Source organism: Rattus rattus, chromosome 3, assembly GCF_011064425.1.
Source record: "Rattus rattus isolate New Zealand chromosome 3, Rrattus_CSIRO_v1, whole genome shotgun sequence".
NCBI lineage: Eukaryota > Metazoa > Chordata > Mammalia > Rodentia > Muridae > Rattus > Rattus rattus.
Window position 1 is genome coordinate 133,381,201 of NC_046156.1, and position 22,129 is coordinate 133,403,329.

Genomic DNA, 22,129 nt, shown 5'->3' on the forward strand with positions numbered 1-22,129 from the left:
TATTTCTTTTGCTAGCAGGTCTCTTTGGGTGGCCTATATAATATGTTTGCCCACTATTGAAGTAAATTAATGTTTTCTGTTTGGTCTTATTACAGATAAACAACTATAAACATTCAAAAGTCTTTAAATGAGCATGCAGTTATTTCTTAGAATACCAAGTAGTAAAATAACTGCATTGCTCAAAACTGACATTGTTTTCTAAAGCAATTTCATCTCACCAGCCATAGAGCAGCATCATCAGGTCTCTGCATCCTTCCCAGGCCGTAGTGGATGATCCTATTTTTAATTGTAGTCAATTTGATTATTTTGTTATGGCCTCTTACTGTGGTTCTAATTTGACTATTTTCCTAAGGAACTAGAATGTGTACGGGGAGGGGCACAGGTGTATATGGAGGCCAAAAGGTCGGTATCAGGTGGTCAGGAGTCTTCCTTGTCACTGTGCACATTAGTTTTTGAGGCAGGGTCTCATTATTTCAACTACACTGACTGGGTGACAAACTCCAAGGACCTTCCTGTCTGTACCTCCCCAATGCTGGAATTCAAGTATGCACTATCATGTCTGACTTCTGCGTAGATTCTGGGCATCCAAACTCATCTTCATGTTTTTGCATAGCAGGGACTTTATCTCCTGAGCCATCTCCCCTCTTACCCATTGGTTATTTATATTTCCTTGATACAAGACATTTCTAGGTATACGGCAGACATTTTCTCTTCATCTGTGATGTATCTTTGCTTTTGTTATGTGTTGTTTTTGGCACAGGGACGTACTTGGTATGCAGTGTTTACTGATTTTTACCTTCAGGGTGCTCCTAGGTTACAGACATGTGCTCCATGTTGGATGTTCTTAATGCTGATGAATTCCATAATTAGTCTGTACCTTAATTTTTCCTTGTTACTTGTTTTTAATACAGATTGTTAGCACGTAGCCCAGGCTGATTTGACGCTTGAGATAGTCCTGCCTTAACCTTGTGAGTGCTGAAATTCTAGGCTTCTCCCATGCAACTTCTGTTTTTCATATGTGTGCTTTCCGTTCCTCTCAAAATGACGTTTTGACTGATTTTTTTTTCTTTGACTTAGTGTACAATTTAAATTAATGTTGCTTAGTTTTTAAGTATTTGGGGCTTTTGTTAGCGGTCTCTCAAAAACTGTTTGCTAATTTAGTTTCGCTCTTCTTATAAACATCATGTAGACTGATTTGTGTGCTAGCATTTAGTGTTACCATTAGTGGTTTTTTACCCATTACTGGTTTTCCATCTGTAGACCATCCGTTTTTAAAAGACAGATACTGAAATCTCCCAACTATTGGAAAACACACGATCTCAATCTCATTCTCTTTCTGTCTCTCCTTCCCTCTCTCCCTCTCTTCTTCTCTGTGACTTTTCTTCCTCCTTCTCCTCTTTTCCTTCTCTTTGTGTGCATATGTGTACTCATGTGACTGTGTGTATGTATGTGTGTCTGTTTGTTTGTCTTTGTGTTTGTACAGAAGTCGAGGATGATACGAGGCATGGTTACCTCTTAAGTATCCACTAAGTTTATCCCTTCGAGGCAGGGTCACATTGCACTTGGAATTCACTGATGGCCAGCAAGCTCTAGCAGTTTTTCTGAATCTGCCCTCCACGAAGTGTTGGAGGCACTGATGAGCACAGACGTGGCCATACCTGGCTGGTCATGGCTCATGGTAGCAGCACTCAGGCCCTCATGCTTCTGTAGCATGCATTTATGCCCACTGAGCCATCTCTCCACCCAGCTGTTCCTAAAAGGCAAATCAGAGGTAACTTAGAACTGAGGTCAGGTGTAGGATTGTGAGTTAGTGCTTAGTAGTAGTAGTAGTAGTAGTAGTAGTAGTAGTAGGAAGTTTTAGAAATAAGCAGATGGGTCCACAGTGAATATAACAAATATTACAAATTTATATATTTATAACTAGGTAAATTGTATGTCTTAGTCATTGTTCTATTGCTACAAAGAGACACCATGACCTAGGCAACTTTTAAAAAATAAAGCATTTAGTTGGGGCCTTGCTTACAGTTTCAGATGTTTAGCTGTGATAGGAATCATGATAACAGGCCAGCGTGGTGCTAGAGAAGTAGCTTGAAGTTACATCCTGATCCATGGTCCAAGAGAGAGAAAGGAACTAGTGGAGGCTTTTGACACCTCAGAACTCATGGCCAGAGATACACTTTCTCCAACAGGGCTACACTTTCTAATCCTTAAAAAGAGTTCTACTTCCTAGTGACTAAGCATTCAAATATTTGAGCCATCTTATTCAACCACCATAATGTATTTGGTCACAAAATTTAAAACTAATGAAATACTCTGAACACCATTGACTGAAACATTTAAAATGAGTGAATTGCATCTCAGTAAAGCCGTTAAAAATGCCAATTAATTGTCAAAGAGAAAATTAAATAAGAAAATACTAATACTAAATAAATATCTTTTTCTCCATAAGTTATTCTTTTCAAAATTAGGGAATTTAAGTGGATTTCTAAAAATAAATCAGGAGAGAATTTTCATTTTAGCTCTAAAAATTTTTAAATGTATTATAGTGGGAAATTAAAATTTCATAGCTTCCTCTAAGTATATAAAATAATAAACAGACCTTGCATGTTTTGGGTACATGTTGGGTTAGGTTTATAGTCTTAAAGAACTTACACTGCCTGGGCCTGTCTTATGACTGATGTCCCCTAGTGTTTCCCTGGGTTGCCAGGGTGCCAAGAACATGGCAGGCACCTTTATCATAACATTTAGTTTAACATTCCTAGCTGAAAACCAGGAAAGGGAATAACATTTGAAATGTAAATAAAAAATATCTAATAAAAAATTAATTAAAAAATTTCTAGCTGAAGTTCTTAAAATTTTTCTTTTTTTTTTTTTTTTTTAATATTTTACAATCCATTTCATTTTTTCATCAGGCAAATTTACCCAGAAGATTGAAAAATCCAGAAAAAAAATCTTACATTTACATTTAGGATGTCCTCTTTCACATAATCTTCAAAACCAACAATATATGTTAATTGGTTTCCATGTTGTAATGGTTTGTATAAACTTGGCCCAGGGAGTGGTACTATTAGAAGGTTGAAATAGGTATGTCACTGTGGGTGCAGGCTTTAAGACCATTATCCTAGCTGCGTGGAACTAAGTGTTCTGCTAGCAGCCTTAAAAAGAAGAAAATGTAGAATTCTCAGTTCCTCCTGCACCATGCCTTCCTGGATGTTGCCATGTTCCCACCTTGATGACAATGGACTGAACCCCTGAGCCTGTAAGCCAGCCCCAATTAAATGTTGTCCTTATAAGACTTGACTTGGTCATGGTTGACTGTTCAAAGCAGTAAAACCCTAAGACAGATGTTGGCATCAGGAGTGGGGTTTAGTTGTGATAGGCCACACCATGCCTTTGGAAGAATGTGGATGTTGGGACTTTGGATTTGAAAAGCAATGGGTTTGTAAGTGGGGCTTAATGAATTATCTGAGTAGGAATATGGAAAACTTTGTTACTGAGAGTAATTTGAATTGTACGGAACTGGCCTAAGAGGTTTCAGTGGAGAATTTCAATATGTGACCTAGAGATTGTTTTTGTGGTATTTTGGTGAAGAATGTGGCTGCTTTTGTGCCCTTGTCTGAAGAGTCTATATTAATTGTACTGACAAAGGAAGTCTTAGAAACACCCATCATAAACTTTGTTCTCTGATTAAGTCTCATGAAGAGCATTTTGAACAAGCCTAGCAAGCTCAGAAAGGAAAAATATAAAATATGTGGTTCGAGTATTTAAGGGGCACCAGGAAATGAAATGGAACTGAATCCTATGTTCTGTGAGATAACAGATTAAGGGATTTGGGGGCAAGATCCTACCCAACAAAGTTTATATCAAGGCATAGTGGTATACACCTTTAATCTCGGAGACAAAGCCAAACAGATCTCTAAGTTCAAGGCCAGCCTGGGAAAAAGCAGGTTCTAGGTGAAGAAAAACTTAAATCCAGGTATGGTATACACGCCCTTAATCCCAGCATTACAGGAAGCAGAGCCATGCAGATCTCTGAGTTCACAGTCAATCTACAAAGGAAGTTCCAGGAAAGCCAAGCTTAGGCAGAGAAGGAGTCAGAAAATAGAAAGCTGGTAATAGAATAAGGGGCCCATGTTCCAGCCCCAGAAAGCAGCAGGACTCAGCAGCTTTGGCCATGTGTTTCTGGCTTTAGAGTGAAAAATAGAAGGGACTACTGGGACAGTTGATGCTGGTGATAGAAATTAGTGGTGATTAAGAAGAGACCAGCATTACTGAAGTGAAATCTTTGGGGAAGGATTTTCTGAGCGCACAAAGAAGGATTTTCTGGCTATTCAAGAGATAGCCAAGGTTGTACCTCATGCTGCAGCCGGACTTGGTAACATGTAAGAGTCACCCAGGTGGTACTGGTTTTGAAGGCAAGAAGGGGTCATGAAGAGCAGCTGAGTCTTGGCACCGTGAGAGGCCATGAAGGCCATTGGGGAAGGTGCAGTCTCAGTTGCAGTTGATTGCCCAGGACTGAAGGTGTCATGCAAAGAAGCTGAGGCTTGGCACTGTGAAGAGAGCCTATGAGAGGCTATGGCTATTGGTGAAGCCTGGTTGCAGCAGAAAGCCCCTGTATTTTGGAGGTGCCAGTATGACGAGATGACTACCTAGAATAGCAGGAGTGGGAGTACTACAGAGGGCAGAGCTGAAAAGTGACAACGGCCCTTTGGAGGAGCCCAGGAAGATCATGTGTGGATCCCAGATATTGAAACAAGAAGCTGTAACATTGAAGTTGCCTTGGAGACCCCAAGATGTTTGAGATGCCTGAGCCGTGGCCTATCTGCAGAGGAAAGATGCTAATGGAGTGGAACCAGCCCAGGAGAAAGAAGTTTGTTGCAGTCAACAAAGATGAAAATGGAGTTGGAGATCTGAAGACCATTTTGACATCAGAACTGGAGATGCAGAGTTTAGAGTTTGCCCAGCTGCTTTCCTGTTTTTCTTTGGGAATTACAGTTAAGTGATTGGATGAATCTCAGAAGTGACTTTGAATGTTGGACTTTTACCATTGTTGAGACTGTTATAGACTCTGGGGACTTTTGTATTTTACATTATTATGTTAGGTTTAGATGTGGTGCCCATAGACATGTTTGAATAAGCCTATGGTGGCCAGGGAGTAGAATGTGATAGTTTGTATATGCTGGGCCCAGGGAGTGGCACTGTTAAAAGGTATGGCCTTGTTGAAGTATCACTCAGGGTGTGGGTTTAAGACCATCATACTAGTTACCTGGAAGCCAGTATTCTGTTAGCAGCCTTAAGAAAGATGTAGAACTCTCAGATCCTCCTGCACCATGCCTTCCTGGATGCTGCCATGTTCCCGTCTTGATGATACTGGACTGACTCTCTGATTCTGTAAGCCAGCCCCAATTAAATGTTGTCCTTATAAGACTTGCCTTCATCATAGTGTCTATTCACAGCTGTAAAACTCTTAAGACACCTGTCACGCAAAGTCCTTCCCCATGTCCTGCTGATTTCTTTTATCATTTTTCCATTTATTTATTTATTAATTTTATATCCCAATCACTGCCACCCCCACCCTTCATACAATTTCTCTCCCATCCTGTCTTCCCCTTCTCTGAGAAGGGGTCAGCTCCTCTTGAGTACCAGCCTACCCAGGTATATCAAGTCACTCTAAGAGTAGGTACATCATCTCCCCTTAAGGCCAGACAAGGCAGCCCAGTTAAGGGAACAGGATACATAGGCAAGCAGCAGAGTCAGGGACAGCTCCTGTTCCAGTTGTTGGGGAACCCACATGAACACCAAACTGCATATCTGCCACATGAGTGGTGGGCCTAGGTCCAACTCAAGTATGTTCCATGTTTGGTGATTCAGTCTCTGAGAGCTCCTAAGGGTGCAGGTTAGTTGACTGTTGGTTTTTCTTATGGAGTCTCTGTCCCCTCCAGGTACTTCAGTCTTTTGCAGAACTCTTTCACAAGAGCTCCACCTAATGTTTGGCTGTGACTCTGCATCTGTTTCAGTCATCTCCTGGGTAGAGCCTCTCAGAGGACAGTTATGCTAGCTAGGCTCCTGACTGCAAGCTTTAGCAGGGTATTAGTAGTAATATCAGGGATTGGTTCTTGCCCATGACATGATTCTCAATTTGGGTCAATCATTGACGGGCCATTTCCTCAATCTCTGCTCTGTCTTTATCCCTGCACTTCTTGTAGGCAGGACAGATTTTGTGTCGTTTTGTGAGTAGGGACTCCCAGTGGAGGGAGTCTTTTCTGAATGCTGGATATAGTTTCCTTTTTGTCCCTGAACCCCAAATATATCTGTCATAGTGTGGCTTGTGATTTGTCAGCCTCCTCTCAAGTTTGCAGGCCACTCAGGCTCTTAGAGGTCATATCAGACATTTGACCTTCCTCATATATTTTTTGTATAACTATCTATTTTCTTAAAAATTCTAGCCTCCTCTTCCTTATTTTCTACTTATTAATATTAGAATTATAAGAGTGATATTTTATGTTAATTTTGCAATCTTTACTGAATCAGGATTTTGACAAGAAGACAGTCTATTCTTGGGAATCCAAGAAAGGGACTAATGCAGAAGGAAATCATTGTAGTAATGTTGGGAAAGGGGAGCATTAGAGGCAGTGAGGTCACCCAGAGCAGAACAACTGAAAGAAAGACCAGTGAGATGGAAGGTGCTGCCAGTCTAATGGGAACCTGAACCACTGGGAAGAGGTTGCCTAGTAACAGCAGGAACCATTGAGAAACCCGGGCTGAGCTAGGGGCAGGAATAGTCACCCTGGGCTTCTGTTCCCCTCTCTGAAGCAAGCTCAGGACTAGAAAGCCCAAGAGTCTGGAAAGGGGAGGTTGTGAGAGTTATCTTCATGGTCCAGGTGAACCTGAGGGCAGACCGAAGTGAACAGGACAGTTGGCTTCACAGTGGATACATCCAAAATATTTGCTGCCCGTCACATGCTGCTGACCAGAGTGGGCACAGCTGCTGGCTGATGCAGATCGCATTCTCCTAGAAGTTATACCTAACCAAATGTGAGTGAAGTGCTAAGTTTAGGAAACATCCCAGGAAAGCAACTCAGGAAAGCATCCTTCATTTTCCTGTTTCTTCTTGTCTCTAAGTCGGGTTGACAGTCTTATTAAGGTTCAGAAAGTAGCTTTTTCTAGTGTTGCAGACCATGCGGATGTGTTGAATCTAAATGTCCTATTATTTCCCCCTATGAAAGCCCCCTCCCCACAGCTGACTGGAGTGTGAACACAGTACTCTCCATGTGCTCACCCAGTCACTCGCTATCCCGGCCTTGATCTTGAGGCTACTATCACAGAGCCTTTGCTGCTTGTTGTAGGTGAAAGAAACATGTACTCCTCTTTGAGCTAAAGTCGGGCTGCATACTAATTCTTAGCCAACTTTGGACATTTGAGATTTTAAACGTTTTTAAGAGCCACTTGATTTTTCCTACAGAGGAACTTTTAAAAAGAAAACCCCTTTGTCAGTAACATTGCTGTTGACAATGGGGATGGCTCTGATTCACTTATCTGATTTGTAGTTTGTAGCATTCTTTCCACATGCAGCTTCTTGCTTGGTCTTGGCAACCTCCCTACGTACTAAATTTGGAGGTGGGGTAGGTGGGGTATTAAGAGTTAATGAACAGCTTTTTTGTTTTCTTCATTATATAAAAGAGAAGCCTAGGCTCCAGTTCACAGCATGAGTTATCCTGCACAGCGATCACACAGTTGGAAGTTATTGGCAGTTTGATGCCTCTCTCTCTCTCTCTCTCTCTCTCTCTCTCTCTCTCTCTCTCTCTCTCTCCTCCTCCTCCTCCCTCCCCCTCCTCTCTCCCTCCTCCTCCCTCCCCTCCCTCTCAAAAAGTCAGTGTAGGAGCTAGAGAAGATGGCTCAATGGATAAGAACACCACCTTTTCTTCCAGAGGATCCAGGTTTAATTCCTAGCAGTTTTTTCTCAGTAACTCCAATTCCAGGGGAACTGATATATATGCAGCAAAACTCCAGTGCACATATGGATGAGTGAATAAATAGTAAAATCTTTAAGTACTGCTTAGGATATGCTTCAGAGCTAAAGCTCCTGGGTGACACACATGTGCTCAGTGCAAACCCCACCTGTGTTCCTTCCTAGCCCCAGCACTGGATGTTGACTGGCAGAGCAACAACACCTTTGCATCTTGTAGTACAGATATGTGCATTCACGTCTGCAAATTAGGACAAGACAGACCTATCAAAACATTCCAGGGACACACGGTAAGTCTTTCCTTCTATATATGATCATTTTGAGTGAATAATATCAAGTAATATTCCAGAATAGCTGTTAACTATGCATATTAAATATCAAGTAGCAGTCTGTTATATAAAATGAAAATATAAATATTTACTGTTGTTTTTAGAATGAAGTAAATGCTATCAAATGGGACCCAACTGGCAATCTCCTAGCCTCCTGTTCAGATGACATGACATTGAAGGTAATTCAGATAGTGGGCATTTTAAAGCTTTTTCTTTTCCTTTTTTGCTTTGTTGTTGTTGTTGTTGTTGTTGTTGTTGTTGTTTTTGTTTTGTTTTGTTTTGTTTTGTTTTGTTTTGTTTTGTTTTTGCTTGCCCTTACTATATACCTCTGGCTGTCTTGGAACTCAGTGATGTAGATCAGGCTGGCCTTGAACTCCAGAGATTCGCCGTCCCTTGCCTCTTGAATGTTGGATAATGGCTTATACTACCATACCTGGCTTAAGGCTATTTAAAATGTCCTCTTGCTATGTAAACCTAAATGAGGACTTTCTAGCTTTTTAATGGTTAGTCTTGTTTCCTGTGAAATGCTTACATACTTGAATATAGGAAGTTCTATTAAAAGAATGGCTGCACAGGTTAATTATGCTGCTGTATTTATCACAGTTCTCACTGGTGGTGAGGCAATCGGGGCATAGATCAATCTGAAAAAGACTTCTCAAAACTGATACACAATCACGGAGGTTGCTAATTCTCTGTTGTCTTCAAACTGGAAACCCAGAAAATCTAATTTATTACTTTTCTTTTGTTATGCTAAGATACTATGTTGAAGGCAACTTATAGAAGAGTTTATTGGGTCTAACACTTTCAGACAGTGAATTCATGATCATTATGTCAAGGAGCATCGCAACAGGCAGGCAGGCAAAGCATTGGCTTACATCAGCAATCACAAGGCAGAGAGACCAAGCGAAATGGGAACAATAGCAGTTTTTGAAGTAAAAGAGCCATCCCCATTGATACACGTTGTCCAACAAGGCCATACCTCCTAATCATTCCAGAGTAGTTCTACCAACTGGTGATTCAGCCTTTAAATATATAATGTATATATATTATATATAATACATAATGGCCTACGGGGCCATTCTCATTCAAACCCCCATAGGCAGCCGTGTGGTTTCAAACTTGAAGCTCAAGTAGTGCCAGGGCCATTGGGTAGGGCCCAGGCTGAAGGCAGAAAACCTGTATTTCAGCTCAGTATTGAAGCCCGAGAAGACAGTGGTTGCTACCGACATGAATGATGTCCATCCACATGGAGAATGCAATCTGCTTTGTACTTACTGAGAAACATGGGGAAATAATGCTTAACCAAATATCTTGGTCTCCCAAGACTCGGTCAAGGTGAGATAGGGAATTGACCATCCATAAATACAGTGTGATGTGACTTCATCCCATAGGTAGTGAAAACACCATGTTGAGGTAAAGACTAGCCTAGTGCTAGTCTCTGCAATGACTGAGCCTTTTGACTTCCTCATGCCACATGTGTTCTACTGAAAACATTTATCCTCAGCCTCAGTACCAGTGACCATAGTGACAGCCCTTAGAAATAGGGTAGTCCTATAGGAAAGTAACTTGTTTTTTCTTCCCCTCCCTCCAAGATCAGATGGAGGAGACTTGGTTGTGCTAAGGCAGCATGACAATGATGAACTGCATTTTTAGTCTTGGTTTTGTTGTCATTGGTTTTGGTTTCGGTTTTGGTTTTGGTTTTGGTTTTGGTTTTTGTATGTGCCATAATCTCACTATGTAGCCCAGGCTGGCTTTGAATTTGAGACCCTGCACGTCCTCCAAACGCTGAGTATAAGGCGATACCACCATACTGGTTTCCTTGTCTTTGTGTTTTCTTCTCACGCACATGCCTTTAAGCTTATACCATGGAGGAATGCCAATAGTCAGAGAAACTTGTTTTATAGATTGAGCTGAAAGCTGAAGCCTGGGATACCTCAGGGTCGAGATTGCAGCTTTTTTTCACCCAACAAAGAATTTTGTGCCCAGTGTATTTCAAAGCAGAAGTGATATGGGTGGTGGTGTTATGAACAGCAGGCTATAGGATGATAAACCTTAAGAAACAGTTTCCTAGATGAGGAAGATTACCAGAGTGGATAGAGGAATGTCATAAGGATCACAGAGTGACATGTTAAGCCTGCCAGTGCTAAAAACTTGAAAACAATAAGGAAGTTTTAGAAATGTGTGGTCAGTTTCATTTCCCAGGACTGTAAACATCTGAACTACAAAGCACTGTGGTGTTCTCTTAGCTGTTTACTGCATTTCAAGAGTGTGAATTCCAGTGGCTTGTATTTGTGTGTTGGGAACTAAACCAGAGGCCTCACACAAGGCTAGACTGTCCACACAGGTGCCAAGCCACTGCCTTACTGGAGCCAGTTCAAGGACTTTGTAAATGTTGAGATGAGTTAGTCCATTCGTCATTCAAGTTTTGCAGTCAGGCATATTTGTGAAGAATTAATAATGTTTTTATGGATCAAACTTAAGTACATTCAACTGCTTTTACATTTTTTGTAGTCATTCTCTTGATTCTTGGCTGTTTTTTTTGTTTGTTTGTTTGGTTGTTTGTTTGTCTTACTTTAAAGATCATGCTTTTAAAGGTATTTGTTGTTCAGAAAATTACCACATTTTTTTCTTTTGGTTTAGATATGGAGTATGAAGCAAGATAACTGTGTTCATGATTTACAAGCACATAATAAAGAAATTTATACTATTAAATGGAGTCCAACAGGACCAGGGACAAATAATCCGAATGCCAACCTTATGCTAGCAAGGTGATGTGTCTGTTTCAGTTTTCCTGTTAGTCTCTCATGCAGAAACATTTTGGGAAAATATGGCAGAAAACAGGGAACATATCTTGAGGGAGCATATTTCAATAGGAACCTTTAAACATGGGTTTTTAATATTAGAATTTCAGGGTTTAATGCTTTTTTATACCTATTGATCTAAAACCCAACATGAATAAACCCCAGTAGTTAGGATTTGCTTATTGGCCACTGTGCCTCGCATAGTAAGTCTGAAACCATCCTGGACTCTCTAGTGAGACCCTATTGCAGTTAACAATAGATCATTTGGGCATAGGATAATAAAAATCATCATCTTTTTTTCAAAGAGATAAATTCCCAAATATAATCAGTTTGGTGTTCAGAACCATGGACCAATAACCAGGATTATTGGGAGTAACGTGACTAGGCAGGGTCTAGGGTCTTCAGTCTGTTTCATGTTTCCCTTCCAGTTTCCACAATACTTAGATTTTAGCAGTGTAACCCACTAGCTCGTTAGGATGGGCAGAATGTGGGAGGCTGAGGGCATGGCCAAGAGAGTATTTGATTACTTATAAAATTATTTTCCCTTTCCATTTTTAGTGCATCCTTTGATTCTACAGTTAGGTTATGGGATGTAGACCGAGGGATTTGCATCCATACTTTGACAAAACACCAAGAGCCTGTGTACAGTGTGGCTTTTAGTCCTGATGGCAGGTATCTGGCAAGTGGCTCTTTTGACAAGTGTGTGCACATCTGGAACACACAGGTATGTCCCATTAATTAAGCTTCACTTATTAAGTTAGAAGCATTCACCTGTTTACATACATTTTTGTTTTTCTGTATGTGACATCAACTTAATACTTAGTTTTAAGAATCAAAGAGTATTTGGGGGCATTTTGTAGCTTTTCTTTTGTGCCCCATGAATCACCCTCTGTGTTCCCCATGTCTTGGTTGGTGTAGGGCATACTTAATACATTGCAGGCAGCCATTTTCTGTTCTGTAGTAGATTTCCACTGTAGTTTATTTGATGAGTTACTTGCTATAAACCATCACATGTAGTATTTTTCATTAAGTTGCACAGCTGATGCTCAAGAAGGTCCGTACTGAGGAGGTTTTGGCCATCTTTGCCTTCATGTCCGACAGTGACTGTTCTGCCTACCTTCTCTTTCATCCTTACTGAGTTTCGTACTGAACAAAGCACCATGCTTCTAGCACACACTCAGCGGGGTCCAGTTTCTAGGTGAAGGATGATATTGCAGTTCCAAGCTTCCATTATGGGAAGTGAAGCTGACTATCCTATGTACTTCATTATGTAGGCTGGCTGCTCTGCAGATTTGAAAATTCATTTGAATTTTACATTTAAAAACTAGCATTTACCTAAAGAACATCACTATGGCACTTTGCACATACTTTGTTTTTAATAAGCCTGTTTCCTGCTCCTCTCTCTGCTCCTCTGCCCACCTCTGCATTCACCTCCCCTGAGCTGTCGTTCCATCCTCATGTTGTCCTCCTCCTCCATTAAGGCCTCTCTGCTCCCTCTCGTCAACCCATCTCTAGTTTCATGATTTGCACTCCCATGCTAAAATGTAGGATACTCATGAAAAGAAACGTGTTGTGTTTGTCTTTCTGAGTCTGGCATATTTTGCTTAACATTCCACTTCCACCGATTTTCCTGTAAAATGTAATGGTTAATTTTTCTTTAAGGCTACATAATATTCTACTGTGTACTCCATTGTGATATATTTTTTTCTATTGGCAAAATGTATATGTCCCTTGGTGACGAGTATGCTTCTTCTTCTGCATTCATTGTTCATTGTAGGTATTAGGTTTTTTTTTTTTTTTTTTTCTTTTTTTGGTTCTTTTTTTGGAGCTGGGGACCAACCCAGGGCCTTGTGCTTCCTAGGCAAGCGCTCTACCACTGAGCTAAATCCTCAACCCCTGTAGGTATTGTTTTAAGGAAGCTAAAAATCCTAGTGGGGAATCACCAACACTAGAAAAGCAGTTTGTGCTGAAACCATCCTTTGAGGATAGTCTGATAACATCAGTGAAAGGGGTTACCATAAAATTATTATTTCCAGAGGTTTAGAACTTGCCTATATTGTTATTTGAAACCAAGGCCCACCTCTGATTGCTAGACAATTAATGCATCATCATATATTTTTGACTCATTCTAAGACCTAATTCATTTAAACATTTTTTATCTTTGACAGTTTATTTTGAGCCCATATACTGCTTTTTAAATTAATTATTTATACTAAGTTTATATGAATTACTATAATTTATAGTAGCCTCTTAAGTAGATTCTTCCCTCCCTCCCCATTTTCCTCTCTTCCCTGCCTTTTCCAATTAAAAATTACTATATAGTACTTACACATAATAACAGGTTTCATCATGATATGCTTATGAATGATACAGAACATTTTGATCAGCCCTCCTCCACCATTCTCTTCTCACATTACCACTAACTCCTCCTACTTCTCTTTATCTAATGTCATCTGGGGGATTAAAATAGAGTTACTTATGGGAGCACAGGCAACTTTTCAGTGGGTACACCACTGAAGAAAATGTCCTTTCCTCCTCCATCAACCATTAACTACTTACATATTTTGGGGGGAAGAGGGATAGGGTGAGGATGGGGTTTCATGTCACTTTCCTACATTACAGATTTTGATAATGATACTTAGGTGTCTGTTTTTTATATTTTTAGACAGGTGCTCTAGTTCACAGTTACAGGGGAACAGGTGGGATTTTTGAAGTTTGCTGGAATGCAGCAGGAGACAAAGTTGGAGCCAGTGCTTCGGATGGTTCAGTGAGTATGCACATGAATTTTTTAAAGAGAAGGGGACATGTTAGGTACACAGTTGTGTTTGTTGCAAAATAACAAATTTTGGTTAAAATATCAACACCATTTCCAACACCCCTCCCTGGGCTGTGTGCTAAATATGTTCATTACATTTTAAATAATATGAATAAAACTTAGGGGTGACTTTGCCAAAGAGTTTTTATAAACAAGTAATGAGCAGTTTCCAATGTAAATCTTCCATTTGTGGAATTAAATGTCATGAAGTATTTCTCGCTAAATGGTATTTTTAAAGTCCTTTCCCCAACTCTCCTCTCTGTAGAGGGGTGTTAGAGGTTGAAGAATGGAGGCTGATTTCTGCAGGGAGATATTTGGTACTGAGACCTCCAGGATGTGGTGATTATGGTCTCTACTGTTCCAAAGCAGTGAAAGCTGGAGAGGGAGAGCTGAGCTATTGGCGAGATGGCCTCTGTAACTCCTGGTGTCTTCTGTTCAGATCCGAGAGTTAGAAACAGTCTGCTTTGTATGTTTCCCATCCCCTTTTCACTGACTGTAAGGACTAATTCCTAAACCTTACAGCAGCATTTCCACAGTTACTGCACCTCGCAAGGGCTCACGTCACAGCATGGAGACCTGATGCCCTTCAGTTAAGATTTATTTTCATGATTTGTTACTTTGATTTTATGAATATGCATCTTAGAGACAGACTGTAAATTACAATGTACTCTTTATAGAAGTTAAGCTTGCAATGTAAGGTAGATTTCTGGATCCTGGCTGACTATTGTCATCTCTTACAGGTTTGTGTCTTAGATCTTCGGAAATAGCGTTACTAGTTGGAAGCCATGGACCGACTATGAATGTGTACATAGCCACAAGACTATCCCTGACCCACATAACTGCTATAGTCCCATTTGAACCATGGCCAGTCCACTACAGCCAAATCTAAGAGAAATATATACATGCAGTGTATATGAACACAGCTGTACCCTGAAGATGACAGTCTCGTCCCAGCTTGTGAATTCTGCTCACCAAGTGCTGGGATCTAACCTGCTGTGCCCCTAAGTAGTGTTTAGAAGTTTGGATATGGAAACCAGAAGAGAAGGAATATGCGTTATAAGAGCAAACCACACATGTCCCAGTTTTGAATATCAATGACAGCCTTGTTTCTCCCCTTTGAATCAGCAGACACCATGGATTATATTTTTTCCCCTTCAGTAGTGCGCAGTTTGTATGTACAGAGAACATGGACTTAACAGAAGCTTGCGGCAGTAGTTGGTTCTTGCTTCCAAGTTTGTTTTTGGTTTAGATTACGGATGCATGAAGTAAGGGAGTGAATCATTTTCTTGCTTTTTTTTTTCCTCACCTTTTAAACAAACAAAAAAAATAATCTTAAAAATATTTTACTGCATTCTTTGGAAGAGGTAGATGTTTGGTACATTTGATGGCTCCCAGAGCATATACTCAATAGGTGCATATTGTGGAGGGAATTGGAATAATAGGAAACTGCATGACTTTTGTCATGTCATTCTCTGATACACATCAGCAAAGGGTGTTATGTTAGCTTTGTTTTGGGTTTTTTGTTTTAGTTCTTTGTGTGTGTGTGTGTGTGTGTGTGTGTGTGTGTGTGTGTGTGTGTGTGTGTGTGTGTGTGTGTGTGTGTGTGAAAGAGATGGGGGGCTTAAGTAAAATAGTTTCTTTTTGGGGACGTATTTCTGCCAATTAAAGACTAGAAGGGCACAACCTTTTTTTTTAAAAATACCATAAAGAAGAGACTTTTTTTTAAAAAAAAAAAAATCTTCTGATGTTTTGTAGCCATAACTAAATTATGGTTAAAATGTGCACTATTGTGAGAAGGAGCAACGTAGTTTGGGGCTTTTATTTTATTTTTTTATTTTACCATTTGTCTGTTTTACTTTGTTTCTTAAGAGATTAAAATATTTCTGGATAAGGATTAGCTTCTCAAAGTGTCCATCATTCTGTATAGAAGCTTAACTATGTAATGTAACCAGATTCCAGTGTTAAAAGTCTCTCCTGTTAGTTTTCTTTTTACAAAGCAAGATTACAGCATATAACACTGCCATTACATGGCTAATGTTTGCTACCTTCGTTTTGAAAACAGTTTTTAAAGGCTTGCTTTGAGGTGTTTTTGGATAGCAGTGATGGAGAATTTAGGAGAAGTGTGGCCGAGGCTAGCCCTCTGCCTGCGTCTATGGCGCCAAAGCTGCACTTTGTCAAGCAACATAGATCTAAGCTGCTGCTGTTTCCAGTAGTCACTACTATATCATGTCTTTTTACTCTTGTTTATATCAAGTATTCTTTTTTAAATCTAGGTATCCAATCAGATCTCTTCTGTTCAGCTAAAAGTAAAATATACCTACAAATGTTCACTAGAGGCTGTGTTTGTGAAGGTGATGACAGGACAGTTGATATTAACGGAAGAACCCAGGAACATTGATTCTGGAGAGAGAAAGAACAGTTGTCAAATTTATATCTTTAAATTTTTAATTAAGAAATTGCTTAGCAAATTTATAACACTATTTGTGTCAGTAGTTGTTTTGAGGCCTTTGACTCATAAGTCCCACCCTGTGTTCTACGAAGCGGCTTTAGCCCAGCCCCACAGCTTTGATGCTCTGTATTTGCTGCCTTGCTCTTTACAAAACAGCGTTGATTGACGCAGGTCTTGGCTTCACTAAGGTAGGGTGGCATTTGCTTTTGGTAAAGAAGATGAATACACTTAAATTTGACATCGTTATATCTTCCCCATTGTTGGTGGGGACTATGATACTGTAATAATTTTAAGAGTTGCATCCAGAGAGGCAGTCATCTATGGTTTGTGCCAGGTGTTTTTAGGGTTCGATCACATTGAGATATTTAGAACCCGTTGCTCTGTGGCTCTGTAGGAATTCTAAAATGCTGAGTGTCTGGCACTTAAGATTTTGCTTTTACTGCAAGAGGGTCACATCTGTTGGCCTCTATTGTTTAAAAAAAAATAATAAAAATAAAAAACTGTGCAATAATTTTTAAACGTGCTCCCAGGAATAGACACAAACGTTTTGAGTATGCCTAAGCTGCATCTCCTTCAGCGATGCATTTGTCAATTGCACTGAATCTGAACCTGAAAGTCAGAGGTGATTGTTGATAGTGCTTTTGTATTTTGATATGGACATTTTATTCATTTGCATACAGTCATTGACGTTCTTCCCAGCTGATTCAAAGACAGTCACAAATTCCTGAAATACAGCTGCCGGAATGACAGCTGAATTTTCTGATATTGTCTTGCTCTCTGTTGGGTGTGTGTTTATTGGTTTGTTTTGTTCTGTTTTATTTTTATTTTTTTCCTATTTCTTTGGCTATTTTCCTTCAGCACACTAGCTGTGATAGATTGTCTGATAGAAGTGCAGAGCTTTGCTATCCCAGAGCCTCGGGTCTTTCTCTCGCAGATGTGGCTGAAGACGTCCACCTTTAGGCTGGTTCTCCGTGAGCGTAGGACTGTGTGCTTTGCTGCTGCTCTCAGTGTCACTGTAGCCTGCTGACGTGCCACAATGCTGCTCCACAGACACCATACCACGTCTCCACCCGAGCAGTCAGATGATCACCGGAGACCACACTTGAGTGTGTCAAGTGCTGTCATGGGGTTCTCACTTTCCTTCTTGTCCTTTTCTGAAGATGCAAAGTCCAGGAGTCTTTCTGTGGTGTTCATTTAGATCATTGTTTTATATGCTACTGTAAAGAAGTGAGGAAGGAGACGGAAATGAATAGCACTGATTACAGTAGACTGGAGGATGCGGTCTACTGCCACCCATGAAAGGCAGGAAGGAACCTGTGTACTCCATGCTGGAGACTCTTGGGGACTTAGGTTTACCCCACTCCTGTTCTCCATGATCAGGTAATATCATTGACTTTCAAATGATTTAGGGGTGGTAACTGGAATAGATATTAGAGTGTAGCAAATTCTGTTTTCATGAGTTATCCTCTAGGTGAATATGTTTTAGGATTAAACACCTTTTACAGATACTGAAAGTGCCTCCTTTTGTGGTATACAAAAAACAAATTATGGTGCAAAAAGTAATCAATAGATTGAATCACATGAAGGGTTTTTTGCTTTTTGACATAAAAATGTCAAGAGACAGGCCAAAGATTTGTACTTTTCACTTATAAAGCACTCCTTTTTTTCCTTAAGATTCTTTCTGTCGATCAGATTTAATGAAAGAGTACTATTTTTAAGGAGCTATCTGTTTATGTAGAATGATTTTGTTAAAAGAGTAATGTAAACTATGAATGAGGAGTAGAGGCCCGCGGAGGACTGGGCCTTTTGCTATTTAAAGGAATCACGGATGACCAGGCTTCTGTAAGCACACACGGCAACTTCTACTAAGTGCATAGGAAAAGCATCTCATACAGTGCTGTCTTGCTCTTTTAAAGACCATTTATGTTTTTGTAAGCGCATTGCACATTTCCACAGAAGCTGGATTCTCAGGAGCTCAGCGGTACTTGCCCAGTTGCCGCAGAAATCCTGCCTCCGTGGACCAACATCGTGGCACAGCAGCAAAAGCCAGCTTATGGGGGCTACCAGCCAGCCTACAGAGACCCTGGGGGTGGTTTTCTGTTTGTTCTTCATTCCCTCCTTTTGTCTGAAATCATCAGGGAGGGATCAGTAATAGCTCTGAAGTGTCACATTTAATATCAGTCTTTTAATACACAATCCTAGTCAAATGTAGGAGAGAAAAAAAGGGGAGTGCTCACATTTTTTAATCTACTTGTTTAGAATCCGGTGTCTCTACATAGCAGTTCTGAGGTTTTCATGGCAGTCTTTATCTCTGCCCTTCTGTGACAGTGTTGAAGCAGGATGAATAAGTAGGCTTTTGTTTTGTTTTGTTTTGTTTTTAAACCTAGCAAGGTGTTTCATATTTTCTTTGGGATTTCTCGATAAGTTTGAGGAAACATTCTGCATGTTCTATCTGGTGTGCTTTTTTTCATCTCATTACAAACAGGCAGAGTTCATTGTGTATCTCTGCCATCCTTAAATACAGAAGTGATTTTCTTTCCTGACTTTGACATTGTTGCTATATATAATGTTTTCATTTGAGTTTTTGCAAATCCTTTGGGTCTAATTCTGTGAGCCTACCTTAGTACTGGGTGACGACGTCTGCAGCCTTTCTTTAGTTCCACAGTTAACTTTAAAGCTGTTGTAGAAGTGTAAACCAGCCCATGACAGTTTTTTTGTACACGCTTAAGAACTTTATTGTTCAATTTTCATGATGATTGTGTAAGGAAGACTGATACAGATGTCTATCTCTCCTGGACCATGTCAATGACACTTATGATGTATTTTGGTTCCACATCACAGTGATTTGTCCCCGATGACCCTTTGACCCTTTCCAGGCACATTTTGTGTGTGTGTGTGTGTGTTGTTGTTGCAGTTTTCCCTTTGCATTGTATTGCTTTGACAACTGTAATTTGAATCAGATCTGAAAGAGGTCCAGAATAAAATATATTTTGATATTATGTTGGCTGTGTACATATATAAAACCTTTGCTATCTATGTGGTTTGTAAAGACTAGTCGAGTAAGGAGAGGGATGGTGTTTGTTTACAATTTCCTGTTTACATTTCAATTGCGTTTATCCCCCACTATTCAGTGTAGAATAGATAATTTTGCTTCCAGAGTCTTCCCTACTACAGCCTATCTGTCCTAGCTCTTATTATCTCCAGTGAATATAACTGCCATGGGAATCACTGTTTTCATAAACATTGTTTCCAAGATGTATACTTTAAAGAAGCCCATAGATGAATTTAAAGTTTTTGCTATTTTATTACTTCTTGCAGGGGATAAGATTTTTTAAAATGAAGGGATTATTTTCTATATTTGTTAAATAATAGCATGTACTCAGCTAAGGGTAATGATGACTCCTGAGTGATTTTGAAAAACTGATAGTTTATTTAGAGGACTTCACACATGAACTAATAAGACTTCAGATTCACTGTTAGCTTAGCATCCAGTAGCACAAGGCACACCAAGTATGTGGCCGATGGCTTTCAGCACAGGAGCTCTGCCCTTCCTGCTGCACTCCTATCCATGCCAACCAAACATGCCACAGTGGTTTCCACCTGTAGCTGATTGCTGACCTTACTACAAACCTAGTAACAGATGAGGAACATCCCAAGGCACCATCCAGCCTCAGTTACTGCCAACTCCTATAGATCGTTTCCTTGGTCAAGTTGCCTTCTCCATGCCCTCCACCTTTCTTCTGTTTTCTTGGTAGATACAGGCTGCTGTAGCCTTGTTGTGCTCTCATTGCAACTGCTAAAGCTAACAACCTTTAGTTGTCAAGGGGTTCATTTCTATTGCATGGCATAGGTTGTTAATGACATTCTGTTTTTACACTTCTCCAGAAAGCATTGGGCCGCCAAGGATTAGAGTCCACATGAGCCTGAAGTTAAGCAGAAGTTCATTGAGCCACCATTGCAGGGAGGTTACTTTCGATTTCATAGTTCTCATACTTTATCATGAATTAGATTTCTTACTACTATAATATGTAGTTGATTAAAGTTTACTGGGTTTTTTTTTTTTTCCTATATATTCATCTGAATACGACAGTAGAGGAAAAGCCATTATGGACACTTGATTTTGTGGTGCTTTTCTCTGCTGTACCGAGGCACTGTCAACAGTAAAAATGTTAACCCTATGCTACCTTTCCCTGCATGCTTCTTTAAATGTCATCTACCAATGCTTAATTGTCCTAACTTGTAATATTTTTGTATAAAATTTTTTAGGAGTTCCTTGTAATTTCTTTATAATTTAAAATATATTAAACACAAAGTGTTTAGTAAAGTACAGATGACAATTACTAATGTTTCTTGGTTGTTGGGTTTGTATGATCAGGTGGGAAGGAAAATTCTCATTTTTAAGAACTGAGTCCAGTGGGATGGATTCACCACTAGAAAAAAAAAAAAATCACAACTGTTTAATTTAAAACAATGAACAGGGACACTGTCAGAATAGGCTGCCTTCCACATGCTACTCTGCCGGCAGGAAAAGCATGGTCTGCATGGTACTGCTGTGGGGAACCAGGCTCCTGCAAACCCGAGAGCCAGACACAGCAGCTTTAGAGTCTGCCATAATTCAGGAGGGTAAGCACCAGTGCACTGCCAGAAGCTCGCCTTTGCATCACCCATGTCACAGGTACCTTGTCATGTGAGGAGACTCGCAGGAGAGGAGGGCCAGACAAGCACCTATATGTTTGGTGGGGACGATGCAGAGACCACAGAGGTATCAGAGCAAATCTAGCTTTCATGAGCATGCCTATGAGCAGAGTGACTGGACACCCACAATCCTAACCCTTGGGAAGTAGAGCCTGGAAGTTCAGAGGTTCAAGTCCACTCTGAGGCCAGCCTAGGCTATATGAGATCCTGCCTCCCCTCCCCCATAGCTAAGTAAGGAAAATGAACCTGTATAGTATTGGTCTTAATAGTTCTAGTTGGGGTGGCTGATATATTTTAATGTTCAATAAGAAACATAGACACTGGACATGTACTGAAGTCGAGCATTAAGATATGAATAGTAACAGAGGTAAGTTAATCTTTGCTTAAAAAATAAAGTATGCCCGGAATTCACATTAGACTTCTTTTAAACATGAAATAATGGCTGGTTCCCCTCTGACCTAATATGACATATAGTATGATCACAGTGAGCGTGCTTTCCTTCCTGAGCTAGTTTGTGCAGGGCTGACTATGGAGCGAGGATATCTTTGGCATGGGGTTGATTGCAGACCATGCATACAAAGAAATTCAGATATAACAATAGATCTGATCCTAAGCCTTAACCAGTTCCTCATAGTCACTGTTAGCAGTTCATATGTTCTTCAAAACAGTTTCAGTGTATGATTTCTAAGCTGTCCTTTATGTGAGATCTTTAAGGAATTTGTTATCCTTTCTCCAGATGTAGCATATTCTGCCTGTCTGCTCAGCTCCACCTACCTGACTGGCATGCTTTTTCATCTATAAGATGCTGCTAGACGTAGGTACTAAATAGATTGGCCATGAAGATTAACATTGTACTCCTTCTAAAACCCTTAGGGAATAGTACTTGGTCCTGTAAACCACACTGTGCTGTTGTTTTTAAGTAATTTTATTGTATATTTGAGTAGAAGTGCTGCTGCATGTGTATAGAAGTCAAATGACAACTTCTGGGAGTTGGTTTTCCTCCAAATTGGTTTATTTTGTTTTTGAGATTGTGTATTAGGATTCTCTAGAGTCTTCCTCTCCTTTCTCCAGACA

At 40.1% G+C, this 22,129-nt stretch overlaps 1 protein-coding gene across 2 annotated transcripts in view; it reads left to right on the forward strand.

The window, feature by feature from the left end:
* The window catches only part of Tbl1xr1 (TBL1X receptor 1), a 139,788-nt gene extending 119,088 nt beyond the window's left edge, over positions 1-20,700 (forward strand). For both annotated transcript variants that reach the window (XM_032898602.1, XM_032898603.1), the window contains exons 11-16: positions 8,135-8,256; positions 8,400-8,474; positions 10,936-11,063; positions 11,655-11,820; positions 13,762-13,863; positions 14,652-20,700. In XM_032898602.1, coding sequence (XP_032754493.1) covers positions 8,135-8,256; positions 8,400-8,474; positions 10,936-11,063; positions 11,655-11,820; positions 13,762-13,863; positions 14,652-14,678 — 620 coding nt within the window. In that variant the 3' untranslated portion in view covers positions 14,679-20,700. The remainder of the gene's footprint in view (positions 1-8,134; positions 8,257-8,399; positions 8,475-10,935; positions 11,064-11,654; positions 11,821-13,761; positions 13,864-14,651) is intronic.
* The last annotated feature ends 1,429 nt before the right edge of the window (positions 20,701-22,129 follow it).